At 37.9% G+C, this 15,882-nt stretch overlaps 1 protein-coding gene across 1 annotated transcript in view; it reads left to right on the top strand.

The window, feature by feature from the left end:
• Nucleotides 1-15,882, top strand: part of TTC27 (tetratricopeptide repeat domain 27) — a 175,459-nt gene that overhangs the window by 36,740 nt on the left and 122,837 nt on the right. Inside the window, exon 9 of the mRNA XM_047746251.1 lies at nucleotides 3,297-3,363. Coding sequence (XP_047602207.1) covers nucleotides 3,297-3,363 — 67 coding nt within the window. The remainder of the gene's footprint in view (nucleotides 1-3,296; nucleotides 3,364-15,882) is intronic.

The raw sequence follows: 15,882 nt of genomic DNA, 5'->3' as shown, positions 1-15,882 counted from the left end.
CACTTGGGTGGTTCAGTGGGTTAAGCCTTTACCTTCGGCTCAGGTCATGATCCCAGTGTCCTGGGATCAAGTCCCAAGTTTGGCTTTCTGTGTGGCAGGGAGTCTGCTTCCTCCTCTTTCTCTCTGCCTGCCTCTCTGCCTACTTGTGATCTCTCTCTGTCAAATAAATAAATAAATTCTTTAAAAAAAAATTCTGATTAGATTCGCACTATGCATCATTAACAGGGATATCAGAGAAGGGAAGTTTTGTGGTTCTTTTTTTTTATTATTGATTTTATTTATTTATTGACAGAGAGCACAAACAGGGGGAGCAGTGGCAGAGGGAGAGGGAGAAGCAGACTCCCCATTGAGCAGGGAGCCTGACATGACTCCATCCCAGGACCCTGACATGACCTGAGCCAAAGGCAGATGCTTAACAGGCTGAGCCACCCAGGCGCCCCATGTTTTGTGGTTCTTATTGCATCCTAACAGTAGAACACAATTTGATTTGTCCCCCTACTGGTGACGTTAACTTTGATCACATGGTTGAAGCGGTTTTTGCCAGGCTTCTCCATCATAAAGTTTTTCTTTTTTACCCTTGTAATTAACATTTAGAGGGAAGGTACTATTGAACTACATAAAAATACCTCATTTCTCATCTGGAGACTTAGTAATGTTCAAAATGGAATATTTCACAAAGTTCTAATATTTAGTAGAACAGTCAAATTAGTAATAGGTAATTTGTTTTAAAAAAAAGTCTCTTAACTCAGTAGAACTTACCCTTTTGTCTCTGCTTCATAGCATTATACCCCCTTTACACACTTCATTTACAAAAAAGTTGAATGCAGTCCTCCAGTCCTCTTGCTTGGGTAAAAGGGATCACACAGAGCTCTATTTCTTTTCTTTTTTAAAAAAGATTTTATTTATTTGAGAGTAAGAGAGAGCATGAGCAGGGGTGGGCAGAGGGAGAGGAAGAAGCAGACTCCCCTTTGAGTGGAGAGCCTGATGTGGGGCTTGATCCCAGGATTCTGGGATCATGATCTGAGCCAAAGGCAGACACTTAAGCAACTGAGCCACCCAGGTGCCCCGGTAGCTCTGTTTCTAAGCCTAGATCTCTTGTTCTATCACATGATTTGACTCCAGTGACAGATTTTATGCTTACTAATGAAAAATTATTTGTCTAATTCATAGTGATTCTTAGTATGTAAATAATTTAAATAGCAACTGTTTGTGAGCGATTCCACGTGCTAGGAATTGCCCCATGCACTCTTCACGTGACCCCTCACTAATGTTCTAGCAGCCCTAGATTACTTTCTCTGTATTTCAGATAGGAAATTGGGGTTCAAATGGCTGAATAACTTGCTCAGAATTACAAAGCAGCAATTAGGACTTGAATCCAGGTTTTACTGACCCCAAGTTCTGAGTTCTCCTTTATGTAGGTTTTTAAAACATCATTTTGGCAAATTCATAATTGTCAACTCATCAGAAAGTTAAATCAAACGAAATATGCATATGCCCAGGCATTCTGTCATTTGAGTTAAGGTATAATGAGTTGGACTTCACAGTTGAGAGAGGACTAAAAAAAATAATGCTTGTTTTCAAATACTGTTTTTTCCCCCCAAATATAGTATTGGTGGGATCTTAATATATGGAACAGTTAGAAGTCCTGAGTGGATTTTATAGGGAATTTAAATCTTCCTGTTTGGTAGAAACTACTTCTTATTGTCTGACTCTTGGGCACCTGATGCAGTGTTTATAAATGGAAAAGAGCATTAGTGAATTGATGATTTACATGAACTGAGTTATTGTGGGGGTTGTAAATAATGATTTTGTTATACTGCCTGATCTCTCTCTAACCCCCATGGCCGTCATCCCTATGGAGGGGTGACTTGGACATTGTCGTAGGCTGGGTTAGTTTAGAAAGGAAACACGGAGAAGATGAATTCTTATGGATGGTAGCCTGGTGAAACAGTGGGGCTGGGAAGAAAAGAGACAGAAAACCAAACGCTTAAATACAAAAAACAAATTGGTGGTTGCAAGAGCAGGTGGGGTTGGTGGGGAGAAGGATGAAATAATAAAGGAGATTAAGAGTAGACTTAACCTTGAGCACTGAGTAGTATATGGAATTGTTGAATCATTATATTGTGTACCTGAAACTTATATAACACTGTATGTTAATTGTGCTTGAATTTTAAAAAAAAAGTAACCACTACCCTGAATTTTCTGTCATTTTCTTGCCTTTTCAAAAAATATATTTACTCACATATTCTTATACTTCTGAGTCAGTTTCATTTTTTTCCTGAGCTTTATAAAAGTGGTATCTTATTACTATTATGCAGTCTTCTGTGATTTTTTTTCTCTCATTATTATGTTTTTATGGCTCATTCATGTTTTATGTTTAGGTACAATTTACTTGGATTATAGCATTCCATTGGGTGAATATTTCTCAGTTTATCAGTCTCCTTTTGGACATTTGGATTATTTCAAGATTTTTCCCTGTTATACACAATATTACTATGGATATTTGTATATATGATTCCTGGTACACTTGTTCAAGAATTTCTCTGGGCTCTGTGGAATTATTGAGCTAAGGTATATGAAGGTTCACTTTACAAGATAGTGCTAAATTGTTTAACAAAACTGTTCTATCAAATTATACTTGGATCAGCAGAATCTGAGAATTCCCATTGCTCTGCCTCTTGGACCACCTCTTAATTTTTGCCTAATGGTTACAGTAATTTTTTAATTCTTTTGGCATGAGTTTGATAGATAGGAGCTGGTGCCATATTAATTCTTTTCATTTTCTTTGTGAAGTGGCAGAGATTGGATTTCTTTCTCCTAGTAAAATAGATTATGTTGATATTTAGTACACCAACCACATTTTGCCAGCATTTTTAAAAAGATTTTATTTATTTATTTATTTATTTGAGCTGGGGTCAGGGGTGGGGTGGGGAAAGGGACAGAGGGAGATGGAGAGAGAAACCCAAGTAGATTCTGCATTAAGTATGGAGCCTGATGTGGGACTTGATCTCATGACCAGAGATCACAACCTGAGCTGAAACCAAGAGTTGGGCACTTAACCGAATGCTCCACCCAGGCACCCCTATTTGTGCATTTTATTACTTACTTATTTATTACATTCTTTATTGTCATACTTATCTTTGGTAAACTCATATCTACATTTGTTATAATGCAGTAATATTAAATTATGTGTTTTGAAATAAAATTTATGCTACCTTTTAAAAATTATATTTCATTAGTTACAACATGCATTATAGGATTAATTTGCCCCCCCCCCCCTTTTTTTAAATTTAAAGCACAAATTTCCAGAAGAATAACCCAGTGCATAAGTTAACTGAAGAGGAGCTGCTGGCATTCACATCAGTGAGTAATGTCTTGTCCTTTCCGTTGCATGTTTTCCCTTGTACATTCTATTGCTTCTGATATACTCTTGCCTCTGATTGCTCATGTTGAAACACTGCCACTTAGGAAATTCAGGAGGAAAAAACCTCACCATTTTAGTTTCCAAACTGCATATATCTTGGTGTTGGTGTAAACACAAGCATTTTTCTTTGTACTTACTTGGATTTGAGTGCAGTGGCCAAGTATTTCTTGTTCATTGTCTAATGGAGCATCTGGTAGATGCTCCATAAATGTTCAATGAATAAATGAAGTGACAAAGCAGGAGTCTGAATCCTCAGTCTGAAGCCACTGTAGTGTGCACCTCTTTGGTCTAAAGTTGAGGGTGATGCCTACGGGGATGGGACGAGCAAGAGGATGTCGGAGAGCGAGGACCAGAAGCAAGAGAGGGGGTGTGGGTTATCCAGGCTGAGGGAGGAGGCAGTGTTGGGAGCATGAGGTGCTCGTTGGCATCCCGCACCGCAGGGAGAAAGGCTGTGGGTGCAGATAATCAGGAGGGCGCTGCTTATCTCTAGGACAGTTTGGGCAGAGGAGTCACCTCATTAGTGTAGTCACCTCATTACAGGGAATTAAGGAGGGAACCGGGTGTAAGAAAATGAAATTGATAAAGACCACAATCAGAGAAGAATGGCAGTGAAAAGTAATAGATGTGTGAGGGTTTGAGATCCAAAAAGGCTTCTCAAGAACAGAAAAGTCACAGACCAAAGGTTCAGTCAGTATCTTCTTAGCTTTATGGATGAAAAGGTAATGCACGTCCTTGATGAGCACAAGTTGCTTAAGATAATTTTTTCAAAGACATTTTTATTATCATAGTTAAAATCAAGAGAGAATTCTGATGTTTTCTTTCTTTGTTATTTTTCCAGAAAAGGCAAAAATGAAGGACTTTTATCTGGTAAAAAAGCTAGCTTACTTTGTATTGTAATGTAAATTTTGCGAGTTACTATTTCCTGCCTACGGCTTTGGAGTCCGTTGAATGTTAATCCTTTGAGTCCTCTGGGTGCCTGTTTTATTTTCTCACTTGAGTATCTTAGAAATCTTTGGTGTTTATGATGATAGATTATCTGTTTTTAGCTAACTATGTGGAAATGTCCCTGTTTAGTCATTACATATGCTATAAGGAATTTGACAAGTAAAGTGTTAAACAGTTTTTTAAAAGATTAATTTAAAAAATTATTCTGTATTTATTCAGCTAATCTCTATTGTATACTGAATGTATGTCAAGCATTGTGCTGGTCATTGGGGATACAGTGTCAACAAAGTCTTTTCCCTCTTGGCGTTTACATTGATTAACATTCTTGTGGGGACAATATACGATATACCAGGGAGAAATAATATATCTAACAGATGTGTTCTGGAGACATATAGAGCCGGATAAGAGAATACAGATGGCATGGGGAGGGCTGTTTTACACAAGGTGGTGGGGAGGATCTCAGTGGGAAGGATGTGGAGGGTCTGGAATGGTGGTGAGTTTGAATTACTATAAGGAAGTGCAGAGTGAATGGGGACAAGTGTCTAGATGATGAATGTGACCAGGACGCCTGGGTTTCTTCTGATGATTGGGGTAAACAGGATGTAACATGTGCTAGGAGGTGTTCCCCTGACCTCTTATAGGGAGGAGATCAGTAATAACATCTTCTTGGGACTGGACTTAATAGTTTATCAAGGTATATGTATTATCCATAGTTATCCTAAAAAGACACTAAAATACTCTATATTGAAGCAGTTCTTTTCTTTTTTTTTTTTTTTAAGCATTTCCAGTTGGTGGGGATATATTTCTTGCTTTTTAAAAAACTTTTTCTTTTTTTCCTGTTTCTTTCTTCATTATTTTTATTTAAAATTTTTTAAAATTTAAATTCAGTTTAATTAACATATACTGTTATTAGTTCCAGAGGTAGAATTTAGTGATTCATCAGTTACATACAACACCCAGTGCTCATTACATCAAGTGACCTCCTTAATGCCCATCACCTACTTACTCCCTCTCCCGCCCTCTACTCCAGCAACCCTCAGTTTGTTTCCTAGAGTTAAGAGTCTCTTAATCTTTCATCATTTGCCTTTTGGACCCTCTTCCCCAGCACCCCCCCTCCTTGTTCCTCTCTGCTCTGCTGTGAAGTACTTCTGAAGTCATTAACTCTGGTAACCTTGGGGTAGGTAACTCATCTCTCTTAACTTGCAGTGAAGGTCATAAATTTGAGTTTCCTACTTCTCCCCCAAGGGCTTTATAATGCATACTTTTTTGCTCTCTGTCCTCCTCCAACTCTCATCCAAGTTAGAAGTGACCTGAGGATCTTCGGAGGAATGCTCTTTGATTACAGTGATGCATAATGCCAGGCCCAAGTCTTCTAAGGAGATGAGTTTTTCAATTCCAAGAAAGTCTTTAAATCATAAGAAGTAGGGCAAGGAACTTATATGTGAGGAAGGCTTTTAGGAGCCCCAAGGATACTTTGTGATCTGCACCACCCGATTCTTTTGTTGATCCCAAAGGAAGCATACAGACTACACTAGAAAAATCCAGATGAGCCCTTGTCAACTCATACTTGTGTTTTTCGGTCCTTCGTGATATCCCTTCTTGGTGCATGATACTGAAGCAGGTAGTAAGATGAATTAGACGTGGCCCCTGGTTTCAATGAAGAATTTCATTGAGATTTATATCCTATATAATTGAATATCCAGTATATAAATAACCTTTATCTGTTACTCCAAAAGAATAATTGAGGCAAAAGGGAACACTTTCAGGTGCTATCCCAGTTCTGAACTCTTGAACTTCTTTCTGTGTCTTCCTTTTAACAAGGGTCATATTTGGCTTTATATTATAATTATTTGTATATATATCTTGTCAGTGTCACAAAACTATGAACTCCCCATTTCAGGGGTTGGGCTCTGTTCTTCTCTGGGTCTTCATCAAGGCCCTATTTAGTCTTTTCCATGCTTCGGTCACAGCTGTTGCTCAATGAATGGCTGCAGAAGAAGAGAATGAATGAACTATGCTTGAACCCTGGCGAGGATTCATTTCTGCCCTATAACTCAATGCTGCATTGCTCCACTTAGTTTTATAATTTTAGGTAGTGCTATGTGATGTGAAGGATAACCACTTGTTTTATCTTCTCTTTCTGTGTAATGCGGGAAGGGGGAGGTTGTGCCCCCTCCTCAGCTCTGAAAACTTGTTTTGAGGATCAAATTCGAGAATGTCCTGAAAGTACCTTTGAGTAGGTAGAGCTGGCGCACCCATAGCTTCAGGAATGAGCGGTGCCACCTGATCACTGGTTTGCAGGAGAGCATCCCGCTTTCAAGGAATAAGAATTATTAAGCAGGTAAGACCTGTTTGAAATTGACTGTAGACGTGGGGAAGAAGGGAGCAGAGAGGAAAGAAACAGCATACTCTTTGCTGCTGGGCGGCCATTTCCTTTCTGCGGCAGTGGTGTGGTGGCCTGGAACTGGGGTATCCACTCTGGAGACTAGGAAGTGTCTTTTGTTAGTAGAAGAGCAAGAATAATACCAGTCTTCATACTCCTGCCGGCAGACTGTAAGCATTTGAAGGGATGGGGACCGTAGCTATTCTCGGATAATTGGTAAATATTTATTAGATAAACAAAAGAATGGTTCATTATTCCTGAATTTTGTTCAGTTTTAGTGAACTGTCTTAAAGTTGACTAAAATGGTAAAATCTCTTTTTTGGAGAAATTCTTAGTAGCGTTTTCCTATTGGTGTAGCACATTGAAATATATATGATCTATGTTGGGAGAATGTTTTCATTCACCAGTGTCAGAAGCTTATCCTAAAAGGAATACTTTATTTTGTTAAGGTTGTCATAATGTAGTGCTGTTCCCGAGATACTTGATCCACACATTTCAGGAAAACTGAATGACTCATAGTAAAAATAACCCATATTGTTTTAGAGAGCCATTTGTGTTGTATCGGCTTGATAATTTAAAATTAGCTGTTATCTGCATTATTTCCTTTCAGATGGGCCAAGTCAGTGACATTCAGTAATGCTTTTAATTTCCTTTCATTGTTGAAAATGGGAACAATTTAGTTAATTCATACAGGTGTTTCAGTTTTCATTGGCAGGCATTTTGCTTCAGTGTGAATTGATACTGGCAGCCTGCCTTCTGAGTGTCTGCCCTGAAGCCCCAAGGTCTCTGCAAATGAAAAAAAGGGAAAAGACCTTTGGAAGTTGTACATTATGTTGTATATATCTTCTCTTGCTGCTGTTAATTTTAAAGCTATTTAATAAATGCTTATCTATGAACATAAAATAGTTTGCAAACCATTTTTACAGATTAAAATGATTGCCTGTTTTTCTTTTAGGGCATACTCAGGAATTGTTAATTTTTTAAGATAGGCAATAGAAGTTTGTGAGATAGCCGTGATACTTCTGATAGTTTGTGTTAACACTACAGGATGACACATTGTATATTAAGCAGTTATAGTTCAGGATTTTGGTTTCCTTCCTGGTTTGAATACTTGTCTCTCAAAATGTTACTTATACATTTTAATTTAATAGGTATGTATTGATAATGAACATTGCAGCGATCTCTGGGTTATAAATTGGTAACTTCTTTTTTTCCCAGATTTTATTTATTTATTTGACAGAGAGAGACACAATGAGAGAGGGAACACAGGCAGAAGGAGTGGGAGAGGGAGAAGCAGGCTTCCCACTGAGCAGGGAGCCCAATGTGGGGCTCAATCCCAGGATCCTGGGATCATGACCTAAGCCGAAGGCAGATGCTTAATGACTGAGCCACCCAGGTGCCCCAAGTTGGTAACTTTTAAAGAAGTTAAGAGATAGGCATGCTTTATTTTTTTGTACCAGTTCATAGGTTAACTGTTACTAAACAGAGGATTATTTTTTTTTAAGATTTTATTTATTTATTTGACAGAGAGATAGAGATCACAAGTAAGTAGAGGGAGAGAGAGAAGCACGCTCTCTGCTGAGCAGGGAGCCCGATACTGGACTTGATCCCTGGACCCTGGAATCATGACCTGAGCCGAAGGCAGAGGCTTAACCAGCTGAGCCACCCGGGCACCTCTAAATGGAGGTTTTTTTAAGTATTTTTTGACTGTAGTTGAACTGAGTTCATTGTATATATCCTACTTCAGGAATGGACAGAATGAGTAACAGGATTAGTGGGATCAAGGTTCTTTTCTGCTAGACTTATTTCTTCACTGTTAACCATGGCTTAAGGTTAATACTTACTTGTGGGTTTACTTCTAGCCATGTTGGAGTAACTGGTACTGACTTTGAACTTTTACTGTAAGCAGTTACAAAACTGGACAAATTATATGAAGCAGCAGTGCAAGAAAAGATAATAACTCGTGACCAAATAGTGTTTATCTCAAGAGTGAAGAACTGGATTAATATGAAACAATCCATGCAGTTCATCTTATTAGTATAGTAAAAGGGAAAAGCCAAATGATTATCTCAGTGGAAGTGGAGAAGCATTTGAAAAAAATTCAACAGACTTTATATTATAATTTTGCTATATAATATAAAATATGTGTGTATAGTATATATTAGTAAACTAGAAATAGGGAATTATATATGACATAATATATCATATTATATTAGTAAACTAGGAATAGAAGGACATCAGTGAAGAATCTCTAATTAAAATCATTATCAATGAAAAAGTTTTTCCTCCTTAAGATCAGGAAAATGGCACTTCAGTTTTCCATTGAACTGGAAATCCCAGGCAGTGCAGTAAGACATGAAGAAGATGCAGAAGATATGTGGATTGGAAGGGAAGATATACAACTATCAGTATGCATAGATGACACAGTTGTGTATGTAGGTAACCCTAAAGAATTGACATGAAAGCTCCTGGGAGTAATAGGCAAGGTCTCAGAAGAATACAAGGTTAATTAAAAAAAAAAATCCATTGTGGGACACCTGAGTGGCTCAGTTGGTTAAGCTGAGCCTTTAGCTCAGCTTCCCAAACGTATGCATGTTCATGATCCCAGGGTCCCGGGTTTGAGCTCTGTGTGTTGTGCTTCTCCCTGTCCCTCTGTGTCTCCCCCTGCTCATGTTCTTTCTCACACGTGCTCTCTCAATCTCTTGCTGTCTCTCAAATATATAAAATCTTAAAAAAAAAAAATCAGTTGTGTTTATATTTTCCTAGCAATGAATGATTGGGAAAGACATTTTAAAACTATTTGGAATAACATAAGATAGCAAATGTTCAATGATAAATTTAGCTGAAGTGTAGGACTTGTATACTAAACATGATATAATCTGAGTGAAAGAAGATCTAAATAAATGGAAAAATTACAGTGTTTATAGATTGGAAGACTCAATAGTGTTGAATTGACAGATTCCCCCAAAATTGAGCTATAAATTAAATCTAATAGTGATTGGATTTCTAGCAGGCTTTTTTTCTTTGCAGAAATCAACAGGCTGATTCTAAAATTATTTTGGAGGACTTCTGCTTTTGTGATGGCCAGGTAAGCTCTGATTGGAACCATCCTTCTGCAGATAAAAATGACAAATTATAGACAAAATGAAGAAAGATTCTGGAGCGGTTTTTTAATTTTTTAATTTTTTATTGGTTAGAGGAAAGGAATGACATTGGGTAGTTTTCTTGTTTCTATCCCAATGGCTAAAAATCAGTGTCTTAAATGCAAGGAAGCTAAAACTCCAAAAGCAATTCAACAGTCTTTCTGAGATAGTGATTGGGGCTACCATGACTGTTGGAATGTGAGGAAGAACATTTCATAAAAGAAAGAGTCACAGATGAGGATTCTTACATTTCTGTATATTTTTAAAATAATATACTCAGAATACATGTTTTTTTTCAAGTACACATTGTATGTTTAGCAGGACCATATACTGGGCCAGCAAAATAAGTCTCAATAAAAAAAAAAAAAGAATATCGTATGGAAAATACTGTCTTTCCACAGTGGGATTTAATTTTACATAAGTAGTTGTTAGACATCTAGAAAAACTCCAAATATTTGGAAACTAAATAATTAAACAGCATACTTAGTCTGTAGATCAATAAATTATAAAGGAATTTATGTATAAAAGTCAGTCATTGACCTAAATCTCCTACATTTCCTTAAGGTAAAATTGTAACATTGGGGTAATGAGCAATTTTCAGGGTTAGGGTTAGTGTTAGTGTTTGTCATCAATTTCAGAAGCACAACAAGAAATACTCACAGCCTAACTAACTTGTTAAGTGGAAAGAATGTAGATGTAGAACAAAAGGATGTTGCTCATTATTCATATTTAGTATCTTTACCTTTTTTTTTTTTTTAAGACCAAAGCAGGCTAATTTTTCTCAAATATTACTAGAAACCTCTGTTCAAAAGAAACCTCGGATTCAGGTGGAGAAATACACTGTTTAGAGCTCCACTGGTGGGAATTTTGACCTTAGGCATCTAACACAGGTCGCTGATGTCTTGAGTTGAATTATACGCCCTCATGATTGAGAGTCACCAGAAACAACAAACAGAAAGATAGCTAGGATGAATGTAAAACCTTAAGAATTCAGGTGGCAGGAAACTTAGGTATAAAAATAGCATAGGTAATTGACATCTTCTAAAATACAGTGAGGTATTAATAGAGGATTTCAAGCAACTTCTTGTGTTAGTGGATGTAAAAATACAGCTAATTGGACTTTATTTTAAGTCTGTAAATGCCATTTGTAGTAGAATCTGTATTAGGTCTGGAGATTAAACCACAGGTTGTGTGGCACAGTTAACTTGGTTGAAGAGTATATAGGAATTCTTTGTAGTATCCCTGAAATTTTTCTGAAGGAGAAAAATAAATCTGAAAATAAAAAATTAAAGGAAAAAAAAAACCTCTGACACAAAACCATACAGAAAATGAGCAAAGCCCATCACTGCCTCATGGCTAGCTAACTGTCCTTATTTGGGGTTGCAGATAAAATCAGGCTCTCGGGGGGTGTTCAGACCACCATTAAACTTCTCTCAACCTGCCTGTGTCTCCCCCTTGCAGTGTGCCGCATACGATCTTTAGTAGCCAAGGAAACAGGCATGATGGGAGGCATTATGAAATAAACCTAAACACATAGGTTAAAATAAAGGAGGATTCATGGACCAGAGACTAGAGGCTCCCGTGATTAGAGATCAGAGGCAGTTGTGAGGGATGGCATTTTCTGACCTAATGGGACTGTCAGAACGTTCTACTAAGCCAAGACCCTCAAGCAAGTCTGAAGGAATCCTGAATTCATGGTGCAGCCTTGCTGTGGCAGCAGAAACCGGTTTCTCTGGAGGAAAACATCTCAAGTTAAAACTGAGCAGTGAGCTCACAATTAAAGATCAAAAGAGAGAAGGGAAGGCAAGCCACCGTGACTGAGAGTCAACAAAGGCAACAATTGTTCTCTGATTTATAATATAGAGCAGCTATATATGGCATGTTTAAAGAAATAGAGCAGGTACTAATCAAAAGATAGCTGAAAAACTTTTATTAGACTTTTATGATTTGGGAGGGGAAATGTAACTTTTTAGAATTTTTTTTTTTTTTTTAAAGAGAATGAGAGTGTGCGTACGCATGTGCAGGAGCTGCGTGGGGAGGGGTAGAGGAAGAGGGAGAGAAAGAAAATCTCGAGCAATCTCTAGGCCCAGTGCGAGTCCGACACGGGGCTCGATCTCGTAACCTTGAGATCAGAACCTGAGCCAAAATCAAGAGTTCGATGCTTAACCGACTAAACCACCCAGGTGCCCCAGAAATAGTTTGAAATTAAAAACCATAATAAAAATGCAACCCACGCTTTTCCACAGCAGAGAGATGTTGTAAAACACCAAGAAGTTGTGTATAGCAGGTGTTTTAGAAATTACAGTCTTAGAGGTATACCTAAGAAACTCTGGCGTCTGCATCAGTAGATATGTGTATGAATGCCTCATAATAGCAGCATTTGTCATTATGGCAGAGAAACTGGAAGCAACCTAAATTTTGTTGACAGGGGAAGGGATAAATTGTGATATTTTATGTCACGGTTATGAAATATTATACAACAGTGAAGTGAAAATAAATGAACTGTAGCTATTAGCAACAACATGGATGAGTACATAAATACAGTGATCAGGTAAAAAAAACTATTCCCGGATTCACAGGTGTTTATATTATTATACTTCATAACTTAAGCTACTAATCCTCTGTATACATTACATAATAAAAAAATGAAGTCTATGGGGTGCCTGGGTGGCTCAGTGGGTTAAGCCTCTGCTTTCGGCTCAGGTCATGATCTCAGGGTCCTGGGATCGAGCCCCGCATCAGACTCTCTGCTCAGCAGGGAGCCTGCAGGGAGCCTGCTTCCCTTCCTCTCTCTCTGCCTGCCTCTCTGCCTACTTGTGATCTCTCTCTGTCAAATAAATCTTAAAAAAAAAAAATGAAGTCTAAAAACTATTTTGAGCAATGACAAGATCATTGAAATGTTATTTGATAAACCATTTTAAAGAGTAAGCAGTTCTGATAGCATACATTTTAATTTTAAAGTGAATCTTATTGTTAATCATTAGGCTGGTGAGAAGCAGAATCAGTGATGATAGAGAACACTCATAGAAAGTAGAGGAAGGGCGCATGGGTGGCTAGTCAGTTAAGTGTCTGCCTTTGGCTCAGGTCATAATCCCAGGTTTCAGGGATCAAGCCCCACATCAGACTCCCTGCTCAGCGGGGAGCCTGATTCTCCTTCTGTCCTCTGCTCGTGCTCTCTCTCGCTCTCTCTCTCAAATAAATAAACAAAAAAGAAAAAGAAAGAAGTAGAGGAAAAAACCTTAAGAAAAGCCCCCAATACAGAAATATATAGAGCTAAGGAACTTAGAGCTAAGTTGGTAATACACTTGATCTTAAGGAGTCTTGTTCCAACCTGTGGCTTTGTGCTTCTGCTTTTGACCATCACTGAAGCTGAAGAAAGAAAGCTCTTGCAGGTGTTTTGACATTGTGAACTAACGTGGTGTTCAAGGATGAAAAATTCAGCTTTAAAATAGTTTATATGTATTAAGGAGGTCTGTTTCTCATGACGGTGTGAAAGGCGAATCTGGCGGTGCTGATGAACTGGCAGAATGGAGAAGGCCTTTTTTTTTTTTTTTGAGGCAGACAAATGACCAACAGCTTGGTCTCTCTCTGGTGTCTGCTTTCTATACGAAAATCTGCAGAGCCAAGAACAGAGCTCTGAAAATATTGTAATGACAGGAGATTTGGATCTCAGGATTTGCCAAGAGTGCTCCTAGATAGTGTGGAAGAAATGAAGGTATAAAACATAGGACTTGCCTTCATGGAATTTTTAATTTAGCTCACATCAGATAAAGTTAGGGAAATGTAATTAGCAATACCAGGCAGTTTAAGCTACCAGTGGATCACGTAGGTAAATGAATCCCCTAACTGCTCAGGAAAGAATAAAATGTTTAGGACAGAGCAAAGAAGGCTTTGTTCACTAAGAGAGGATTTGAATCAGGCCTTGAAAGACAGATGGGGTTTAGATGGAGTGATAGCAAGAGCAAAGGCAAGGAGATGGGGAAGTGTGATTGTACTGGGTTCAGTCAGCTGGGCTGGGAGATTTGGTTAGGGCAATAGTGAGACTTATGGGAAAACAGATTCCGGACAGATTTTAAATGGTGTGCGGAGCAAGGCCTGGGAATTTGGACTGCAGTTCTACTGGGGATAATTTATAGCCTAAACTGGGAATTTTAAACTTATTGTCATTTGATACAGATTTTGACAATGGATGCTTTTTAAAATAGTTCATTAAGAAGAGGGAGTAGTTCTGCTTTTTATAGTATTTCTTTGTTCCTTGTATTGTAAGGTCAGGCTGACCTGGGTAGGCATCATCTGATTTGCCTTGAGTGTAGCCAAAGCATTATGGACTCTCCAAGAGAGGTCTGAGTTGGCTTTGATTTATGTCCGGAAAAGCAGCTATCTGAAAGCCCCTTCCTTCACGTTTAAAGGAGCAGACCGGCTGGCTGTCGTATAAAGGATCCTAGTGACCTCTGGAAGATTATTGGAAATGTGCAGTGATAAGAGTGAAAAGGAAATTTGTTTTTAATAGAAACAACACTCCAGATTTTCTTTGAGGGTGTTACAGAAATTTCTTTGCTGCTCTTCTGGGAATGATGGCAATGTTTCATGTGTTGGAATTGTTAGCTGCATAAAATAATGCCTGTATATAAAGCGTGTCATGATATTGAAATTTACTTTTTAGTGTGAGTTACAGGGGTAGTCATTGGATATTTCATTTCAGTTAACTGAGTTTTCTCAGATGTTAGATTATTACAGTTTTTTTTTTCTGGTTTGAGTCTGAGCCCTAGCCCAGGCGGTGATAAGCTCAGTGAGGCGTGCCGAGCAGTCTTCTTTTTACTCTCAAAATATCTGTTTGTCAACACTTGCTGAAGTGGATTGATTCTTTAACTTATAAAACATGGTAACTCTAAGGAAAAGAGATATTACTAGAGTTTATTTCAACTTTCATAGTAATAATATTTAGAGCATATATTATAAATTTATGATATAAATTAGTATTATGGTATAAATTTAGAGGGTATATGATAAATTGATATAAATGTGATATTTTATAAATATTATGAAATAAATATAAATAAAATCATAAATTTATGATATATAGAAATTTATGATTAATAAGTAATATTATTAATAAGTAATATTATAGAGTATATGGATATTGTACACTTATAAAAGCTTACTGGGATTAGGGGCACCTGGGTGGCTCAGTGGGTTAAGCCGCTGCCTTCGGCTCAGGTCATGATCTCAGGGTCCTGGGATCGAGCCCCGCATCGGGCTCTCTGCTCAGCAGGGAGCCTGCTTCCTCCTCTCTGTCTGCCTGCCTCTCTGCCTGCTTGTGAACTCTCTCTGTCAAATAAATAAATAAATAAATCTTTAAAAAAAATTACTGGGATCAGTGAATCGCCTTTCATAAATTCTGGTAAATAAGAGTTGAAAAATGAGAGAACTTTTCTTAGATAGTTGCACAAATGTTGTCACTTATATTTAGATGGTTTCTAACCTTTGCCCTGAAGTGTGAAAGTGGTGAGAATTCCATCTCATATACCAGCATATGGTTGCAAATAACACAGCATTCTTTTTTTTTAAGATTTTATTTATTTATTTGATGAAGAGAGAGGGAGTGGGAGAGAGAGTACAAGCAGGGGGAGCAACAGGCAGAAGGAGAGGGAGAAGCACTGGACCTGGGGCTCCATATCAGGACCTGGAGATCATGACCTGAGCCAAAGGCGACTGTTTGACTGAGCCACCCAGGTGCCCCATGACACAGCATTCTTTAGCACTGCTCTGATTCTCAAAGTGCTGCAAGTTGTATACACCAAACTTCCTAAGCTTCTTTTTTTTTTTTTTTTTAAATTGGATTTTTAGCCAGTAATCTTATTTCTGTGAGGCACTTTTTCATCAAATTACTTGACTTAGCAGACTCTAAGTAAAAATAAATGGACTTAAGAAAAGAGAGCATATACAGCTATATATTCCACTTACCTGACGTTCTTAAAATAGTCAAA

This window comes from Lutra lutra, chromosome 9 (genome assembly GCF_902655055.1).
Source record: "Lutra lutra chromosome 9, mLutLut1.2, whole genome shotgun sequence".
Lineage (NCBI taxonomy): Eukaryota > Metazoa > Chordata > Mammalia > Carnivora > Mustelidae > Lutra > Lutra lutra.
The sequence above is the reverse complement of the archived record's forward strand: the minus strand, read 5'-3'. Positions and strand labels throughout refer to the sequence as shown.